Genomic DNA, 21,232 nt, shown 5'->3' on the forward strand with positions numbered 1-21,232 from the left:
GCACTTCTCCAAACCGCAGATCAATTGGTATTCACTGCCAAACTCAAAACCCAAAAATAACGCCAGAACTTTATCTCTCTAGGAGAGATGACACACTGCAGCTGAGAGTCTGACCTCCCTACTCAAAGGGAGGAAGTGACCTGCCCAAGGTCACCCAGCTGCCTGGCTCCCCGACTAGCTCACAATTCCACTTTACCAGAATGCTTAGGGCTGGTGGGCACCCTGGAAACCAAAAAATAAAGCCAGTCCATAGCGAAGGAAACAAAGCCTTTGAAAGATGGGAAACAAACTATCCGGATTCCTTGCAAACCTCAAGAAGTGGTAAGATAGGGTGTGTGAACGTGTGAGCAATGCTTGCAGAAATTCACTGGAAATAACAAACTGGCAGCGCCAGGTTATCTCCTTACCTTGGAGAGCCTCGATCACAAGGACACCTGCAGGTCTCCCATAAGCCAGCCTCCAAGCCACCACCGCAGCCTGAATCCTAGGCTAGGCAGCTCCCCGGAGGACAAGAAGGACACACTGGGGTGGCAGCATGAGTCTGCATGTGCTTCTGCCACCACATGAGCTCCTCAGGATAGAGCTATAGCTTGTCTTCTCCACCTCCAGGCCTCTCAGCACCTGGCCAGAGGAGCTCGGTAAAGATCTCCACCAGGCATATCCCTTAATTCTTATGCAACCATGGGAACTGTGAACCCTTTGTGGACTCAACGGACCACACTCTTGGCTCTGCCTGCAGCCTTCTCCTGAACCCTAGTGCAGATCCTGAAAAAAACATACTATAGGTTACTTGCCTTTTCTGGCCTCTATTATCTCACATATGCAGCATAACTGGGCTCTACTAGATGAACTTAAACGACCTTTTAATTCTAAAATTCTAGAATTTGAAACCAAATCAAGGCCAATCAAGGCTACTCTTCACCTGCAGGGCAGATAGGAGAAAGGAGAACGTAATCAAACAATGCTTCCCTCTAGTGGTTTATTGCTGTCATTACATTCGAACAGCTCTGAGCCCAACCACTAGACTCTATTTAATCCCACCCTGAACTCTGAACAGAAATCGGCTTGCCCGGGTGCAAAGGAGTGGGAGAGAAAGCAAGGACACCAGGCTCCAGGAATCAATGAGGCCTCTGAGCAGGTTCCACGCCAGTGAAGAAATTCTTCATCTTTATAAGCAAGTATATCTTGGAGCCCAAAGGACCTTTTGTGACCTCTATCTCCTCTCTTCAGATGAGGAAACCAAGGCTCAGGGACATTTAGAAGGGACTTGCCTGAGGTCACTGAGCTGACTCACAACTGGGCCAAAAATAGACGCCCGCTTCCCTGCCTCCTTCTACAAGCTCTTGCCTCTTTTCTATGCAACCTCCTGACTGAGGCCAGTGGAAGTGACCTGTCAAGGACTCATACACAGGAATGGGTGGCAAAGAGGCCATCCATGTACTGAGGGGCAAATTTTATTCATTAGCTTTAACATTTATGGGGGATGTAATCAAACTGAAAATTACATGGTCTGCATAGAAAGTATAAAAGAAAAGAAAATCCATTCCTAATCCCACCAATCAGAGATAATATCCTGGCATATTTTTTTCTAGTCTTTTCTATGCAAACATCCTTTTTTGAAAATTGGAAGTTATGGTGTGGTAAGTTATTGTAATATACTCTTTTCACTTACTATAGCATGAGCATATTTCTGTCATTGAATGTCCCTCTAAAATATTCTATAACTAGCTGTATGTTCCAACATGTGGTTGTACCAAAGTTTACTTAACTAATCCCCCTATAGTCTCATTTGTTTCCATTCATTTGTTTTTGTCATTATAAATTAGGTTACGATGAATGGCAATATTCTTAATATTTTAACACCCATAATTATTTCCTTAGGCCAGATATATATATATGAATGACAGGATTTCAGAGCTGGAATGGCCCTTAGAAATTAGGGCCTACAACCTCCTATGGCCCAAATGAGGGAAAGGAGAACAGACTTTTATGTCTTGCTAAAGGACAAAAAGACAGCAACAGAACCAAGTCCCAAACTGTCCACCCATTCAAATGTGACCTTCCAGAACGATTTCACACCGTGCCCTGAGCACCCTCACCCACACTGACCTCTCTTTCCTCTGAAACCCTAGTACTTTCAGTGTCACTCCTCTCACTCTTTGTCACATTCTTTTTTATTCTGCCACTAAATATTTAATTTGTTCACTCAACTATAAGCTTCCGGAAGGTAGTTCTGGATTTTATATTCCCTTGTATTCTGTAGCATAGTGCTATAGATATGTAAGTGAGCATTCTATAAACCCCAGCTGAAGAATCAAGGGTAACTAAGAATTACCTTCCTTATTGCTTGGGAAAGTCACTAGCAAAAGCTGGAGAAAGACGCTTCTTGGAAGAGTAAAATATGTTCATTTATGAGTTAGAGCATTCTGAGAAACACACAACTTGGAATCAGAGCAGCAGGGTTGGGAACAAAAGACCAGGTTCAAGTTTTAGCTCTGCCCATTTGTGTGAACCAGGGCAAATGCAGCTAACCAATCGGGCCTTGTCTGTGCAGCAAAAATAATAAACACCCATCTTGCCAACTTCACATGAGGAAATGGATGTGAAAGCACTGGATGGTGATAAAAGTGGTCCACGAGAGATCTGACCTGCTAGGTATTATAAAAGGAAATGCAGCTGCTGCTGTGAATCCTGGATGGCCTGCTGACCCTCACTCCTGGGGCACCATCTCCTGGTTTCTACTCCATGCACATATCCATTATGGGACTCTATGGCTATGCATTTCAGGTAAGATTCAGTGTTTTCTTGAAGCAGAACTTCATGTACAGAAGGAACTATTATTCCTGTTCAGGCTCCTGGGTGTGATTAAGTCACCCTCACTTCCTCATCATCTCTAGAGAGACGGTGGCAAGATGGACAGGGAACTGGACCAAGACCCACGGGACCTGTGTTCTGTCTTGGCTCCTTCCCTCACTCCCTGTGCTTCCCCCTCTTCAGTCCTGAGTTTCCCCATCTCTAAACGGAGGGGTCAGCCCAGCTGAGCTCTAAGTTCCCATCCATTCATGACATTCTAGGGATCCTAGGATAAAGACAAATGACTTCAACAAGTAAAAACCATCCATTGCAAAAGAGTCCTTCGGGCTTGGTTTGACTTTCAACATTGGGTTTTCAAAGTTCTAAAGCACAAACATCATGAATTCCAAACCACCTACTTTAAATAGAGCTCATGAGGTCAGACTCTCCCCAAGCTCGGCTGAGGTTTCATGACATATGGCCCTAAAGAAGATGGAGTGGTATCCACTGTCACCCCATTCTAGAAAGGATCTTGGTGAAAGAAACAAAACAAACAAACAAACAAAAAAAAAACAGAGAAAAATCAGCATTAGATGTATATTTATAAACTTGGATTGGTGTGAATCAATGGCTAAGCTTGAATTTCACTGGAGCTTAGACATCAAATGCAATAAAATATTTCTCGGTCTGTGATACCTAAAGAAAGCAGACTGGTCCCTTCCACATATGTCATGTCATTTCCCACATTAGAGAAAAGAATAAAAAAAAAAATCTCAATTAAAGAATATAACCAAGAACGAGGAGGACAGTGATAGGAAGGAAAAGTTTTACTGAAAGAAAGAATGAGTCTCAAAAGAACTGGTGGCCCAGAAAGAAGCTCACTACAGACTGATTCATATGCCTTTCAGCATAACGATTATTGCTTGTCTCATTTTTGATTCTTGCATTTCCAGTAGGACATGATCTCACTCATGTAGGGGAAATGGTGAACAACATAGACTGATGAACAAGAACAGACCCAGAGATAAGGAGCCATGGGTCAGACTGTTGAACCTCAAAGGGAGGGTGGGGATAAAAGGGAGAGATCAACCAAAGGACTTATGTGCACACATATGAGCCTAACCAGTAGTCAAGGACAATAGAGAAGTGAGGGCAAATATGTGATACCCTAATCAATAAAGAAATTAAAAAAAAAAAAGACAGAATGGGATTCTAGCTTAAATGCTGCCATAAAGTCACTTTTCTCCTCTTGGTTTCAGTCTTTTCATTTGCAAAGTGAGGAAGTTTCTTTTTCCATCTCTGATTCTCTAAAACATCTAAGATTCTAGGACTTTTTTAGGGACACTGAAGAAACCAAAGAATGTCAAGTAATCTGTATTTGCACTTTTTCAATCCACAGCCTTTGCAAGACCACAAGGCCACTTTGGGATTCTGCCTGGCTCAGGGAAAGCTTCAGCATCCCGAAAGCAACCGGATTCTAGACATGCCCACCAACCCCACAATAAGGTTCCGAGCTTGTGCAAGTCATCGCTCTCGAAATTCTAATTAATCACCAGCAACCGGCACTTAGCATTTTTAAGCGCTCATCTCTCTGCACCCTCCAGGAGAGTTCTGAATAACCTGCTGCCTATGCAGAGGCATTCATAACCTCAGAGCCCTCTGCCGGAGAGAGAAGATAAGGGCATCTGAGCCCCACAGGGCTCCAGATTTCAAAGGGCAGAGGAAGGGCATTTGTACTGAGCTGGCACATGAGCCCAGTCTTGAGCTGGATGCTGGAAGCATCTCAGTTAGTGCTCAGACGAGGTCAGCAATACCTCTCCATTTTCCCAATGGGAGGAAAAAAAACAAGCTTAGAAAAGTTAGGCTTATTCATGTGTCTAACATTTACTGAGTACCTACCTCATATGTGCCAAATATTTTCCTACATGCTGAGAATACAATGCTGAGCAAAACAAATGTGGCCCCTGCCCTCATGGAGCTAACAGTCTAGTGGGAGGGAGAATTAGTCACAGAATACTACAAAACACAGCACCAAGGAGAGGTTGTAGTGCTCTGAGAACAGAGAAAAGGGAAAAGTGATTAGTCAGAGATGTCAAGGAAAGTCCTCCCTGAGGAGGTGATGACTAAGCTGAAGTCTGAAAAAAAAAAAAAGAAAAAAAAAAAAAAAAAAAGGACGTAACTAAGTCAACATGAAGGGGTGCGGGGATAAGTGTGCCAGACAGAGGGAACACCACGTGCAAAGGCACTACGGGAGGACATGCAGGATGCACTCAAGGAAAGGCCAGCGTGGAGATCAGCCAGAGATCAAGAGGCTGGCACAGTAAGAAATGGACTGGACAGGGAAGCAGAGGGCAGACCACAGAAGGCCTTTAGGGCAACAAAGGACTCTGTTTTTATCATAAGAGCAATGGGAAGCCATTGGAATGTGACACAATCGGTCTGAAGGGATCTCCCAACGGAAGCACAAAGAACAGACTGGAGGGGAGAGGGAGGGAGTGTGGGGAGATGAGGACACCCGTCAGAGGCCTCTGCGGATCCAGGCCGGAGGTTACAGTGGCCTGCTCTGTGGTGGCAGCAGAGATGCAGAGCGCTGGCACTGCCCACAGCCACTCAGAGCTGAGAGTCACACCCGGGCCTATCTGACGACAAAGTCTGTGTTTCTCTCCACCCTGCCATTTATCCACTCATTCGGCAATTAGTTACTAATCATCTACAAAGTGCCGGGCCTGTACAAGGCGCTCAGAACACAGCCGTGAATAAAACAGACACTGCTCTCCTGGAATTTACAGTCGTGACATTAAACAAATAAGAATACAAACAAACGTATGCCATTACAAACTGGGATGCGGAAGGAATAGTGTGACCAGAGATTTAACACGGAAAATTGCCTATAAGGCCACAAAGCTCTCCCAAACTTGATCATATAAAAGGGCATCTTGCCGGCTGCCATTCAGAGCTGGGATGGAGCATCGGCAGTCCTGGCCAGCTCAGGAGTCCTCGGGGAGAAGCTGGTATCTCTAGTTCTGCAGAGACCTTATTGAAACGGAGGTTTAACTGCTACCTCCTAAGTATACTCACATATCCCAACCTCAGGCACCGCTCACTTAGGTGCACACACAGTATTTTACAATTAGTGATCTTGCAAGCAAATTTGTTCATTTGACCCTCGTGGCAGCCCCTTATGTAGGATGCAGGCTGGTTTGCATATCCTGCTTGCGAGATGAGGAAACGGAAACCTAGACAGGTGAAGTGCTTTAACCAAAGTCACCAAACTAGGAAGGCACCCAGATCTGCCATCCAGCTCTCACTAGCAGCACTTCAGGCCAGGAAATCGTGAATCTGGATAAGATGGCTGCAGGTCTCTGAGCCTGGCTAGCATCACCCAGGGGTCCCGTGAAGTTCCTGAGAACAATGATCAGGGACGTCACGCAGCCTGGAAAAGGTTTCTAGAATGCAGCCTGAGACACAGATACCCTAGCCAACTCTCCCAGATTAGAACAGGTTCGCTGGGACTCTTTCCAAGTGCCTCTGACTAACAGAGAAAAGTATTTTTCCATCGCAAACACTGCAGGCAGGCACCAGGCTCCAGATGGGAGAGGGCAAAGCCTGCATCCTGATTCCTATAGAGACAAACCATAGTTACCCTGATACCCTGTGAGCCGCCTCGCCAAGCACCTACCTCTCGGGGTGCCAGTCTCGGGCAGTGTTTCTCGATCTTGACACAACCATCACTTGGGGCTGGGTATTTCTTTGTGGAGAGGGGCTGCCCTTGCATCGTAAAACGTTTAGCAGCATCGCCGACCTCCACCCACTGGGTGACAGTGGCACCTCTATTTGGGACAACCAAGTATGTCTTCAGACATGGTAAATGTCCCTTGGGGGACAAAATCACCCGTGGCTGAGAACCACTGGCCTAGGGCCTATGGGGAAGGGGAAAAGCAGAGTCCATTCCCTTGACCCATCCTATCTTACTGGACAGAGACAGCGCAAACTCTCCTTTAACCAAGATCATCCAATCAGTGCCTTCCCGAAGGAGTCTGGGAGCGAATGTGGCCTGCAGGTGGGTCCTGGGAACAACTCGCCACTGGAGTTGGCTTGTGAAAACAACTACAGTCAGATAATTCCTTGTTCCATTAATGAGCTGCTTCTGACCAAGGGAGCCAGTCTTATTCCCGTTACCGTGAACGGCCGAGTCTGAGGAGATTGGAAGCCCTGGGTGTTTCTTCTCAATGACACGGGGCCCAGGCAGAGCTTCCACCGCTGCCAGATGGAGAGCAGCACTGGCAAGTCAGACAGCAGCGGACTCTCATTTACCCAAAACTTAGCACCACTGCCAGGACACGCGCACATCCCAGCTTCTAACCACTCTGGACTTCGGAGAAAGGGGAAAGTGGCAAAGTACATAAACAAGCGATCTGCGTTAACAAGTTAATTAAACAGCTGGAACATGACCAAAAAAAACCACGCTCTCAAGCGGAGGCGACGGCCTGAAGCGAGGTGACTCAGCAGTTTCACAGCGTGGGTGCCAGCCTCCCACCCCGAGGTCAGGCTGTGGGCCCAGAGGTGGAAACCAGCATCATTTACAATCTGCCACAGCTGGAATCAAAGAAGCAGCATCTTTATGCCTTTTATTAGTCAGCTACCTAACTAGTTAAAGGGTTTACTGACAGACTCAACCAAGTTCATTGCTGTTTGGTAGTAAGTGTATTTCACTACACTGCAATTCTCTGCAGACTGACTAACCACAAAACACCCACCTATTACTCATAGGACTGCTGTTCTCTATGCTGCTTCTGCACGCTTTACTCGGCTCCACCGTTGCACGTCTCATACTGCAATGTACTAAAATTTCATAACACGCCTGTCTCCCCCAGTGGGCAGTGGGCTCCTTGAGGGCAGGGTTCAAATCCAGTACAAGGCATGGTGTGTAAACAGATCCTCACCATGTGTATGATGGGTTCGGGGATGCATGGATGGTAAAATCTTCCACCTCTATATTCTTAGACGTAAGCCTGCCTACACATTCTAGTGGGAGGGCATGGCCCATGTCTTCTCTCCCGTTTCTCTGAGGTTCATACAGGACATTGCTCGACAGGTTCCAATGAAACAATGCCTCACTTGCTTGGCCTCTTGAATCCAAAGAGACAAACGGAGGCCTTCTGTTCATGAGCCAGTGAGTCCAAGGAAAGAGGCCAGAAATCCCAGCTGTCCATCCACCCTGCTGCAAACATATTTGAATGTGCTTTGTCTCTTTTAAGGAGACGCAGTTAGATGCAGGAACCGAATGCATTCTTTACTAAGCAGTAGAGATACAGACACGAGCAGGACTAATAGGGCGCCTTCCCCCACAGAGCTCACTGTCTGCGGGAAAAGACAGATATTAACAATTATACAACCGCCAGCACTGAGCATAATAAGCAGCTATTATGCTCAGTGAGTCTTTTTAAGAAAAATGTAGATGTTGCCAATTTTTAAGTAGTCTGAACCTTTTTAAGGAGAGTCATGATTTTTCCTCCAAATAAATAACAGGCTTTCCTGAGAGCATCCTCTGAAGTTTATTATACATCTCGGTCATATAGGCCTCTGTTCCACAGTGATTGTCTTTTTTTTTAAAGACCAATTAAAAGCATCACATCTATGACTACTCCTAAGTCTCTGTCTGTGTGTTCCAATGTGTGGTATGTGTGACTCCCAAGGATAACCGAAGCTGCCCTGAAAACCTATAAAAGCCAGGAAGTCCTGGAATAACAGTCACCAGATGTTTGGGAGTCTAGAGAGCCATGTAGCTCATAAGCAGGAGAAGAGCAGGCCAGGGGACTCCTAAGAACCCCTGAAACTCAGAGGCCTTGACGTGATAATGGATCTTAAGAATTACAAATCACCCACCTTCAGGAGCTCTAGGAAGGCAGGAAAGAGGAAAGGACACAGAAAAAAAATAAAATAAAAAATAAATAAACAAAAAAAACCTCAAGAACAAAATCAGAAATATAAAGACCAGAAAAGGAGAACTGCCCTAAGGGGAGGATGAGAAATAAATGAAGACTCAAAGAAAAGATAAAAATGCCAAAAGCTGGCCCCGCCAGTGTGACTCAATGGTTTGGCATCTACCTATGAACCAGGAGGTCACCGCTGGATTTCCAGTCAGGACACATGCCTGGGTTGCAGCCTCCATCCCCACTGGGGGGGTGGGGATGGGAGGGCATGCAGGAGGCGGCCAATCAATGATTCTCTCTCATCATTGATATTTCTCTCTTTGTCTCTTCCTCTCTAAAATCAATAAAAAATATTTTTTTAATATTTTTTTTAAATGTCAACAGCTGGATGGCATGACATCAGAAGCTAACATCTGACAGAGTATATAGGATGTCTGAGTCAACGTACATAGTTTATTAGGGTTAGTAAAATTTTAAATCAAAATACTGTGCCAGCTAGGATTCAAACTAATGCTTTTGCCTCAATCATGAAGTAACAGTGAGTTGGCAAAAGTAGGTTTACAGTGGTGAGTATGCGAAACACAGAATTTATTCTTGTGTTACTATTTATTCATTTTTGTATTTTCCATGCAAGCAACTGTAGAGAGTCATCTCTTTAGCTATGACAAGGCAGACACCCCAACAGCCTGCACAAATTTCTGGGTGATACATGCTGCAATGGGCTCCTTCTCAAAACCTCCTACACTCTTAGGACCAGAGAAGGTAATAACCTAATCCAGCCTTGCTTTTTGGGGTGCAAACCTGTGATCCAGGGAGCAAAAGTCACATACCTGGTATCTCCCCTCCCCCAATCCTAAAAGCTTTTCATCAGTAAAAACCAACCTCCTTAATCCTGAAAGTCCATAGCTGTTTAGACAGCTGTCCAGCACAGCTACTCTCACTGACCACAAATTCTCTGCTGCTCTCTTACCTGTCTGAGCAACCAGGTGTGTCCACCCACTCCAGACAGCAGTGACCTTTTCATTCTGAAAACAATGCGCTTCTATTTTCTGGGGCACAGGAAGGAAAGCGGCCTGGGAAGCCAGTTGCCCATGCTTGTTGCTGCCCCAAACATACAGCTCTCCTGAGTCTTAAACAAGCAGAAGAGGGACAAAAGGGGTGAAGGTACATTAGTCCAAAATGATGGAAAATAACACAAGACTGAAAAAAAGTAGTTCGAAGAAGCTGTATTACTTGTATGCTACAATGTTGAGTCGAGCAAAGCAAGATAAAAATTTCATATACAGCATAAAATAGGATTTTTTTAAATTCTATAAATAGGAAACAAAGCCCAATATTCACAATAGTTTGTCAAGGAATGAGAATGTGTGAGCTTATTTTTCCATTAATTCATTCAGCAAATACGTATTCAACATCTACCATGTGAAAGGTATGTTTCTCTATATTTTATAGCTTTTATTTTTTTTATTGATTTTTTACAGAGAGGAAGGGAGAGAGATAGAGAGCTAGAAACATTGATGAGAGAGAAACATCGACCAGCTGCCTCTTGCACACCCCCTACCGGGGATGTGACCGCAACCAATATACATGCCCTTGACCAGAATCGAACCTGGGACCTTTCAGTCTGCAGACGGACGCTCTACCACTGAGCCAAACCGGTTTCGGCTATTTTATAGTTTTTAAAATATATGCTTGTAGCCCGGCCGGTGTAGCTCAGCAATTCAGTGCCAACCCAGGTTCGAATCCCAGTCAGGGCACATACCTAAGTTGTGGGTTTGGGGGCATGCAGGAGGCAGCCAATCAATAATGTTTCTCTCTCATTGATGTTTCTGTCTTTCTATACGTCTCCCTTCCTCTCTCTCAAAACGATCAATAAAAACATATTAAAGTAATAATTATAAATAAATAAAATATATGCTTACATTACCTCTTGTTATAAAAAATATAACTGTTTAAAGTAACACATTAAAAATATTATTTAAGCTTTAAACTTTTGTTTTGTTTTAAATTCCTTTCCAATTACAGTTGGCCTTCAATGTTTAATTCGTTCCAGGGGTACCGCTTAGTGTTTAGACATTTATGTAACTTACTAAGTGATCCCCCTGGTAAGTCTAGTACCCATCTGGCACCATACATAGTTACTGACTACATTTCCTATGCTATACTTTACATCCCAGTGACTGTTTTCATAACTACCAATGTGTGCTTCTTAATCCCTTCACCTTTTTTATCCAGTCTCCAACCCCTGCTCCCATCTGGCAACCATCAGTTTGTTCTCTGTATCTGTGAGTCTGTTTCTGTTTTGTTTATTTTATTTTTTAGATTCCCACATATTAGTGAAATCATATAGTATTTGTCTTTGTCTGACTTGTTTACTTTTTAAGCTTAAACTTTTTAAACATAAGATTTCACTATATGCCCTGTCCAGAAGACAATATATAATGCTATCACATCTCTGTGTGGCACTTCAGCTCATTTAAACCTCACAATAATCCTGTGATATAAGCAGGAATATAACTGACTTTGTGATTTAATAGAGAAAGAGCACATTCAGAGTCAAGTGGCTTCTATTCTTGGATCTGCTAACTAGCTATTGACCTTGGACAATCACTTCCTCCTTAAGCCTTAGTTTCACCAGCTGAACACGGGAGGTTAGTCTGGAAGGACAAACAATATGACTGATGACACCAGTCACAAGAGAGACTGGCGGGCAATTGGGGCAAACCAGAAGGCACATGCCTGTCTAAAAGGCATTCAGGTTCAAAAAAAAATTTTGAGATTCACCAAAGAACTTACATGCATACTAGAGGCAGATGCACAAAATCCATGCAAGAGTAGGCCTTCCTTCTCCTGGCTGCCAGAACCGGCTTCGCTCTGGCACCCACAACCCAGGCTTTCCTTGCAGCCCTGGCTTCACCCAGAAGGATGTCCAGTCTAATTAGCATATTACGCTTTTATTATGGCAGATATGTATTAGCCATGGGCACAGACATAGGGTGGTGAAGGCCTGGGGCAGGGAGGGATTTGGGTGGAGGAGGGCAATGAAGGGAGACAAGAGGGGGACATCTGTAATACTCTCAACAATAAAGTTTGTTTTTTTTTAAGTGGGAGGGAAAACTTAACTGGAAGCCAAACAAAATGGGGCCATGGGCTATAATTGGATCATGAATCTACAATTCGTGACTCCTTTGCTGATCTCTAAGGGCTTTTCCAACCCTAATGTTCCAAGGTTCTATAAGGTTCCTCACACATGGCTACTGAGCACTTGAAATGTGGGTAATACAAACTGAAATGTGTCGTAAGCACAATGGAAGCTCATTAATAACTTCCATATGGATTGCACATTGAAATAATATTTTGGATATGTGGGGTTAAGTACAATATATTATTAAAATTAATTCACCTGTTTCTTTTTACTTTTCGAAAGGTGGTTCACCTTGTATTTCTACTAGACAGCACTCTTCCAGAAGATAAATGAACCAAGGCTCCAAGATGTTAAACGACTTTCAAGATCACATGGATAATGAGGAGTCAGCAGAACAAAGAAGCCAGGTCTTCGGCTTCCACTGTATTTTGTCACCTTCCAATAGAGCGTTATAGTACTGCTTGCCCTAGGGCACTCTGGTATAATCTCAAAAACTGATCAAAAGCCGAACAATATCTATCTGTAAAGGGCATTAAACCAAGATTCAGGGTTCAAAGCCCAGATCTGCTGCTCTATCACTCTGACATTGGGCACACCACTTCACATCCTGGGCCTCTCTTCCATCAAGTCTAAAACGAGGGAATGTAAATAGGTGGAGCTTCTTTGTCACCCAATGACCTTGCAGCAATGGCATTCTGCACTTCTCCGGTACATTTTATGCAGCCTCTCTGGGCTTCACCAGGGTTTGCAAAATATGATCCTTTGCAAGAAGGCAGAGGAGACCTTCAGATAAGTCTCAAGTCATTAAATGGCCTGGTTAGCTAGGAAGATGCCATTGGCCATGAGCCTGTGTCTGTAATAAGCTTCTATTTATCTTAGTAAGTCTAAACCACCTTTTTGCAAACACAGACAGCCTTCCACATGCGGATCATTACACTGTTGCAAAATTAAAGTCTGCTGCAATGTCAAATAGTTACATAACCTACAACTCAAAAAAAAGGCCTCAAGAGCACTGAACAAGACCCAATGTGTTAAAAGCTTGAGCCAGACGAGGAAAGAGGGATATTAATCTTGACAACTTTTAACTGACATTAAAAATATCCAAAAACACGCCTGGCTGATTTTGCCGGTTGGTTGGCCATCTTCCCATGCACCAAAAGGTTGCCGGTTCAATTTCCGGTCAGGGCACAATCATAGATTGAGGGCTCAGTTCCTGGTAGGGGGGACAGGAGGCAGCTGATCAATGTTTCTCTCTCACATCTGTTTCTTTCTATCCTAATTCTTCCTCTCTCTCTAAAAATCAATTTAAAAATCTTCTTTTTTTAATATCCAAAAACAATTCACTTTGTGAATATACTAAAATCACTGGATTGTACAATTTAAAAGGGGGAATTTTATACATGAATTACATCTCAATAAATAAAATTTCAACATCTGTTTTAAAAACACCAAAATAAAAGTGCTCCATATATGGAATAAGTAACTTTACAAATTACATGAATTTTTTTTTTATTGATTTTTTTTTACAGAGAGGAAGAGAGAGGGATAGAGAGTTAGAAACATCGATGAGAGAGAGTCATCGATCAGCTGCCTCTTGCACACCCCCTACTGGGGATGTGCCCGCAACCAATGTACATGCCCTTGACCGGAATCGAACCAGGGACCTTTCAGTCCGCAGGCCGACGCTCTATCCACTGAGCCAAACCGGTTTCGGCAAATTGCATGAATTTTTTTAAGAAACTGGTATCATAAGCAATTAGAGAATTTCTAGATTTATATAATGCCAGCCATTTCAAATTAATTAGAACAGAGTAGAAACATCTCTTAGCCTACTCTTATTCTCAGAAAAGATTGCCTTCCCCAACCTCACTGACTGTGGGACATGAACTAGTAACTTCCTGCCCTGGGACCTCCAGTCCTTCCTTTATACATGGCATTCATTTCAACTCAACTCTTTCAACATTTATGTATAGATCTACTAATATGAAACATAGGCTAAAAGTAGGTATTTCTTTTCTTGGCTGTTTTAAATTCATTATGTAACAAACTATATGTAGTTCAGAGTTTGTAAAGTATTTAAGCTCTTACATTATGTCTCTGTACTTTAGAAACAATAACAGCTTCTCAGTGGGGCTGCATTGCAAATGTGATGTTGAAGAAATTAATATGAATTAATTTACATATACTATGTACATACTTTAACTTCCACATAAAACACTATGCATGAAAGTAGTTTCCCTTTGCTTAAAAATGCAACACATTTAATTCTGTGAGGTCTTAACCAAAATAAATTTCTCAGAACTGTAGTCTCCAGGCTACCAGCATGGGGCAGAGGAATCTGGGATTTAAAAAGGTAACCTTTTCGCCGAAATCGGTTTGGCTCAGTGGCAGAGCGTCGGTCTGCGGACTGAAAGGTCCCGGGTTCGATTCCAGTCAAGGGCATGTACGTTGGTTGCGGTGAGGGGTGTGCAGGAGGCGGCTGGTCGATGTTTCTCTCTCATCGACGTTTCTGGCTCTCTATCTCTCTCCCTTCCTCTATATAAAAAATCAATAAAATATATTTTTTAAAAAAAGATGATCTTTTGAAGAGATAACCTTCGCTTTCCAAAAAATACTGTATTTACTGGGTGTGTCAAATGTATGGATAGATGTATTGCTAGACAGATAGTGTGAGAGAGAAAAAGGTTAGATAAAGGAACATATCAAAGATATGGAATAGAGAAATAAATAAAAATACAAAGTAGATTAGTAAAACATACATAACTAGATTTAGATAGATATATGGATACATAGATTAGATAGAAAGATAAAATATTAATAAAAATAGAAATATATAGTTAAATAAAATAGATAAATATAGAAAGAACTAACAGGAAGATAAATGGATTTGAAAGATTAGTTTGAGATTAAACAGAGAGGATAGCTAGAGAGTTTACATGGTTATATTAGACATTTAAATAGATTAGATGGGAAAAAATGAAAAATTAATAGATTGATAAATAAATAGATTAAATGGATAAGATAGCAATATGTCACATATAAATTTACTGCTGGTTAATGATTTGACAATCACAATTACCCTGAAAGGAAGATATTCTTATCCCTATTGTACAATTGAGAAAACAAAATCAGAGAAAAGAAAGTAAGCCCATAAGGGTGTTTTACATGTTCTGTCATATTTAGTTCTCAGAACTACCCATGAACTATTTCATAGACAAGGAAATGGTCCCTCAAGGGTAAAGTGACTTGTCTAAGGTCACACAAGTGGTGACAACAGAATCCTGCCTCCAGAGTCTGTGCTCTTCCCTCTGGTACCCAATATCAGCACGTGAAGAAGAAACATACAGACTGTGATGGTACATTAAACTGAAAGAGCTGGTACCTACCTGTCAATGAAGCTGAGTGATCTGACCCAGCAACAACACATATTGCTTTGGAATTCTCTAGGCCTACAAAAAAAAAAAATTATTTTGAAATTACATTTATAATAGAACAAATGGGGAAAAGAAGGGGCTGAGCAACACCAGCAGGCCTGGGAGAACCTCTCAGCCAGTGCAGGCAGGTCTGAGTCAGAGCACTGCCAAGAAGATGGCTAACATGGTAGGGAAACTGGTTACCTACCAGTGGGTTGAACAAATAAGTAAATATATTTAGGAGCCAGATTTCTCACTATCAGAGAGGAGAGGAAAGACACACCTATGAAAAGATGGAAGGCGAGCATTGACCATGCAATACTGGACTGCCATTGGAGAAATCAGTGTAGACTCATGGTTTCTAGTAGAGACAGAAAAAGTGATATAGATGTGTGCATGTATAAATATGTGTATTTCCTAGCTCTGTCCACTAAGGGGGCCTAGAAAAATGGCATCTCGTACATTCAGCTACTATCACATGCAGGCACTAAAATACACACCCAGGCTTCCTAACAACACACAGGAAAATTAGAATTCAACCTGCTTTCCACCTCCAAACTCAACACTTCCCTCCCTCAATCACACTGCCTTTACTGACAAGGTATAATTCCAACCAACTCTGCTAGAAGTTGTGGTCACCTGGTCTAGAGAAATTTAATCATTCTGTAACTCTTTTTTTCTGGCACTTCTGCTTAATTAACTTACTAAGTGTTTCCACATACCTGACTTGGATCTACCTCTCAATGGGTTCCAAACTATGGAGAGAGATGCTTTTACTGGGTCCACAAAATCCCAACAAGACTAACAGGCCAACCAACAGAGAGAGTTAAGATACAGAGACCAAGAAATACCAAAAGCAAAACTCCATTCACCCATTTTCTGCATGCCTATGGCTCTACTTCTTGACAAAGAATCAATACAGGACTCAGAAGAAATAAAGGCCTTACCTGTCACGCTGCTCGGTTCCTTTGCTGTCAAAAACAGTGGGAGGGTCTGCCCAGGGCACAACCGCCGTCCAGATGATGCCAAACCAGTTCCCCACTGGAACACGATGCCACTTGCTTCGAATTGAACAGAAGAGGGGGAAAAAATGCTTATTTGGATAAGACCAGATTGTTCTTTGAACTTCACTGCTATGGAAGATTCCTAATTCATTCTCAGTTTACTCATGCATTATGGAGGAGCTTATTTCTTCAAGGGCCTTAGGACTGGTCACAGGGATTACCACCAAGCCAATCAAAATTTCTGATTGAAATTTTGATTTCAATTTTGATTTCAAATTTGATTTCAAAATTTGATTACCACCTAGCCTTTCTGACTCAGTGGCTAGAGCATCGGTCTTGGGACTGAAAGGTCCCGGGTTCAATTCTGGTGAAGGTTCGATCCCCAGTAAGGGGTGTGCAGGAGGCAGCTGATCAATAATTCCCTCTCATCCTTGATGTTTCTGTCTTTCCCTCTCCGTTCCTCCCGGAAAACAATAAAAATATTTTAATAATGTTTTCAGAAAGAGTCCTTATCTTATAGAAATGCATGCAGAAATATTTACAAAATGAGTGGGGGAAGGGAGGACTTACAATTAAATTAATCAACACCTAACAGAAGCTATGCTGCTTTGAAACTGGATAGAAATGTATACATAAGGCTAGCAATTACAGAAAGTTGGTAGGAAAGGGGGAAGTAAACCCATGATAGGCAATTCTCCACCCTGCTAATTTCTAAGAGAAGCTACTACTTATAAAAGTGTAATTACCACCATACAACTCGGCAATCACACTCCTGGGCATTTATCCCAGAGAAATGAAAATTTATGGTCACATAAAAACTTGTCCACAAATGTTTACAGCTTTATGCTTAATAGCCAAACTCTGGAAGCAACCAGATGTTCTGCAATGGGTGACTGGTTAAGCAAACTGCGGTTGTTATGGACTGAATTATGTCCCCCGCAAACTCATGTGGAAGCCCTAGCCTGCAATGTGACCATACTTGGAAATAGGGCCTATAAGGAGGCAATAAAGGTTAAATGAGTCATAAAAGTGAGATCTTAATCTAATAGAGCTGGTGTCCTGGTAAGCAGAGGAGAGATACCAGTGGTGACTCTCTGTCCACGTGTGTATAAAGGAAAGGCCATGTGAGGACACAGAGAGAAGGCAGACTCTACAAGTCAGGAACAGAGGCCTCACCAGAAAACAATTCTCACAGCACCTTGATCTTGGACTTCTCGCCTCCACAGCTGTAAGAAAATACATTCCTGCTGTGTGAGCCACCCAGGCTGTGGGATTTTGTTGTGGCAGCCTGAGCTAATACGGTGGTACCTCTATACCATGGAATATTACTCAGCAGTAGTATTCGATGCTCAAAATTTGGCTAAATCTCCAGGGGATTTTTTTGAGCAAAAGAAATCCAATCCGAGAAAGCTGTATACTCTATGATACCATTTATATAATATTCTTGAAGTGACAATATTATAGACATGGAAAACAGAAGAGTGGTTGTCAAGAGCTAAGATGGGAGAGGGGCAAGTAGGAAGTATCGCCAGAAAGAGTGACAAGCGGTCCTTGTGGTGATGCACCTGTCCTGCATCCTGACTGTCCCCAAACATCCAGTTACAAAAGATGTTACTATTGAGAGAAGCCAGGGAAAGAATGCATGAGACCTATCTTATTTCTTACCACTGTGTGTGAATCTACAATTATCTCAAAAGAAAAACTTAAATTATTTTTATGTACAATCAACACCAAGCCCCAGACCACCACCAGCACAGGGCAACACCAGCCTCTTCCTCTCCTCTCCCCACTCTACAACTGGACTCACCAAACGCTTGAGCCTCAGCTGCCACAGCTGGTTAGGGCTGCCCTTCAGCCCAGGAGTGGGAGCAGAAAAATGAGCAAGGGAGAGAGAAAAGAGTTACCGCTCTTCCACCTGCCACAGCCCCTCTCAACTCATCACCCTCAACCTCACACACAGCCAGCCTGGCATCCATCGCCCTCTCACGGTTCAGGAGACAAGCTCATTTGAAGCTTTGAAATCAATAAACATTAAAATCCTACTAGTGCTGTCACAGCCAAGAAAGTGGGCCTTGGAATCCTAGCCTCTGACTCCAGTTCTACCTTTTACTACAATACCTTACTCCCTGTGGAACCTTAGGCAAGCACTTTAGCTCTTTGAACCTCAGTTTCTTCCTGTATAAAAATTTAACTCACATCACCGCATGGTTGTGAGGATTAAATGAGGTATTGATTAAATCAAGAGAGCCTAGCCGCATGCCTAGAACATAATAAAGAGCTAGAAAACTTTATTTCCTTCCTCCCTACCTGCTAACGGCTTTCCCACATGACTTGGGCCTTAACACCCCTCCTTTAATCACAAGGGCAGCGGAGGAAGACACTGAGTTACTCCTTATAGCTGACTTCTAAAATTCTGTTTCTCCTTATTACACATCTATTTAGAAAATAAAAGCAAAATGATCACCTGTAGCAGCTAACGCATGCCTCAGTCCAGCAGCAATACTAACAACCTCCTCTCTCAGGAGCTGTCAAAACAGAGAAAGGGTTGAGACCTCAGAATCATCCATCTCCAAACTGCATGGCCCGTGTTCTGTGTCTGATTGACTGAGAGCCCCCATTTATAAACACCTTCACGTGCATCCTTAAAAGACAAAAATATTTTTAAAATACCATGTCACAAAGCCTTTCACAGGTGGGAGGGACCTTCAAGTTCATCCAGTATAGTGGGTGGCAAACATTTTCTATAAAGGGCCAGATAGTAAATATTTTGGGTTTTTTTATAAATAGATATTTTTTAAATATGTTTTTATTGATTTCAGAGAAGAAGGGAGAGGGAGAGAGAGAGAGAGAAATATCAATGATGAGACAGAATCATTGATCAGCTGCCTCCTGCACGCCCCCTACTGGGGATTGAGCCCGCAACTCAGAGGAACTCTCTAGGATCTTTTTTTTTTTAATCCTCATGATAGGATACTTTTCCATTGATTTCCAGAGCATGGAAGGGAGAGGGAAAGACAGAGAGAGAGAAACATCGATATGACAAACACACATTGATTGGTTGCCTGCCGCACGTGCCACAACTGGGGCCGGGAATGTGCCTGCAACCAATGTACGTGTGCCCTTGACCAGAATCAAACCTGGGACCTTTAGTCCAAAGGCCGGTGCTCCCACCCTGAGCCAAACCAGCTAGGGTGTAAATATTTTAATCTTTGTAGGCCATATGGTTTCTGTCACACTACTCTCCTCTGCCATAAAAGCCATAAATAAACGGGCATGGCTGTGTTCCAATAAAACTTTATTTACCAAGGGTCTAGTTTGCAGACCTTGGATCTAATCCAATCCCCATTCAACACTAGGAGCCAATGAACAACACCCCACCAAGTGGCCATCCAACCCCGGCCAAACACCTACTTCTAAACCCATGGGCTCACCACCTTTCCAGGCACCTGTTCCATCTTTGCACTGTTCCATTTATCTCCTTAGGTGAAGCCAAACCTATCTGCTATAGCTTCTGACGATGCTTTCCAATATGTGTAGGATGTCCTCTCCAAGATGTCTTGTGATAATTTTAAAAATAGGTTCTCATCCCTAGCTGGTTTGGCTCAGGGGTGGGAGCACTGGCCCTCAGACTGAAGGTCCCAAGTTTAATTCTGGCCTAGGGCACACGTACCTTGGTTGCAGGCTCAATTCCCAGCCCCAGTTGGAGTACATGTGGCAGGCAACCAATCAGTGTGTCTCTCTCACATCAATGTTTCTCTCTGTCTCTCCCTCTCCCTTCCACTCTCTCTGAAAACCAATGGGAAAATATCCTCGGATGAGGATTTTAAAAAAAAACACAAAAGACCCAAGAGAGCTCCTTTGCCTTTCCTGCCATGAAAGGATGCAGCAGGAAAACGGTTGCGAACCAGGAGGTGGGCCCTCACCAGATACCCAATCTTCAGGTGTCTTGATCTTCCCAGCCTTCAGAACCATGAGAAATAAATGCTTGCTGTGTAAGCCACCCAGTCTATGGTATGTTGTTATAGCAGCCCAAACAGACTAACGCACCATGGAAACCATGACCCAAGTAATGCCCCGCAGATCAGCAATTATAATTCAGCAAGATTACAGAAGCAGACAAAGCTCTCTCCCTTGAAAATAGATATCCCACTCTAAGTCAGAGTTTTAGGAAATTAGATAATAGTGGAGCAGCTTAGGTGGCAAAACTCATCTTGGATCCCAGCAAATTTCTTTAAAAATATTCCACAGTCCTATTATGATCACTTACACTATAAACGTCACCAAAATTTGTACATCTTATCTTAAATACGATGCAGTGAAGAGTTCTGAACTAGGGCCAGGAGTCCTGTTCTATATTCAAGCTGTTCGATATACTCTAGCTACGTGTGACTACTGAACAACTGAAATGTGACCAGATTGAATACAGACAGATGGTAAGTAAAAAATGTACACCAGAGTTCAACTTAGTATAAAATAAAGAATACAAAATACCTCATGAATAAATGCATATATTAATGATATATAAAATGAAATGATAATAGTTTGGATACACTAGATTAATTTAAAAGTTTTTCAAATTAATTTTGTCTACATACCACAACCTGAATAAAACTTGAAAACATCACATGAAGTGAAAGAAGTCAGATATAAAAAGCCACATATTAAAAAAAAGAAAGGACGCATATTGTATAATTTCATTTGTATGAAACGCCCAGCATAGGCAAATCCATAGAAATAGATTAGTAGTTGTCAAGAGCTGAAGGGAAGGGAGAATAAGAAGTGACTGCTATTGGGTACAGTTTCTTTCCTGGTAATGAATATGTTCTAAAAACAGATCATGGTGAAGGCTGCACATCCATGTGAAAATACTAAAAATCACTAAATCATACATTTTTTAAGGGTAAATGTTATGGTATGTAAATTACATCTCAATAAAGTTGTTAT

General features: G+C 42.6%; 1 protein-coding gene across 1 annotated transcript in view; it reads right to left on the reverse strand.

The window, feature by feature from the left end:
- SERGEF (secretion regulating guanine nucleotide exchange factor) overlaps positions 1-21,232 on the reverse strand; it is a 184,341-nt gene that overhangs the window by 152,167 nt on the left and 10,942 nt on the right. Inside the window, 4 exon segments of the mRNA XM_084895505.1 lie at positions 9,697-9,855; positions 15,258-15,320; positions 16,232-16,345; positions 18,753-18,813. Coding sequence (XP_084751631.1) covers positions 9,697-9,855; positions 15,258-15,320; positions 16,232-16,345; positions 18,753-18,813 — 397 coding nt within the window.

This window comes from Pipistrellus hanaki, assembly GCF_964339955.1.
Source record: "Pipistrellus hanaki genome assembly, chromosome: 9".
Lineage (NCBI taxonomy): Eukaryota > Metazoa > Chordata > Mammalia > Chiroptera > Vespertilionidae > Pipistrellus > Pipistrellus hanaki.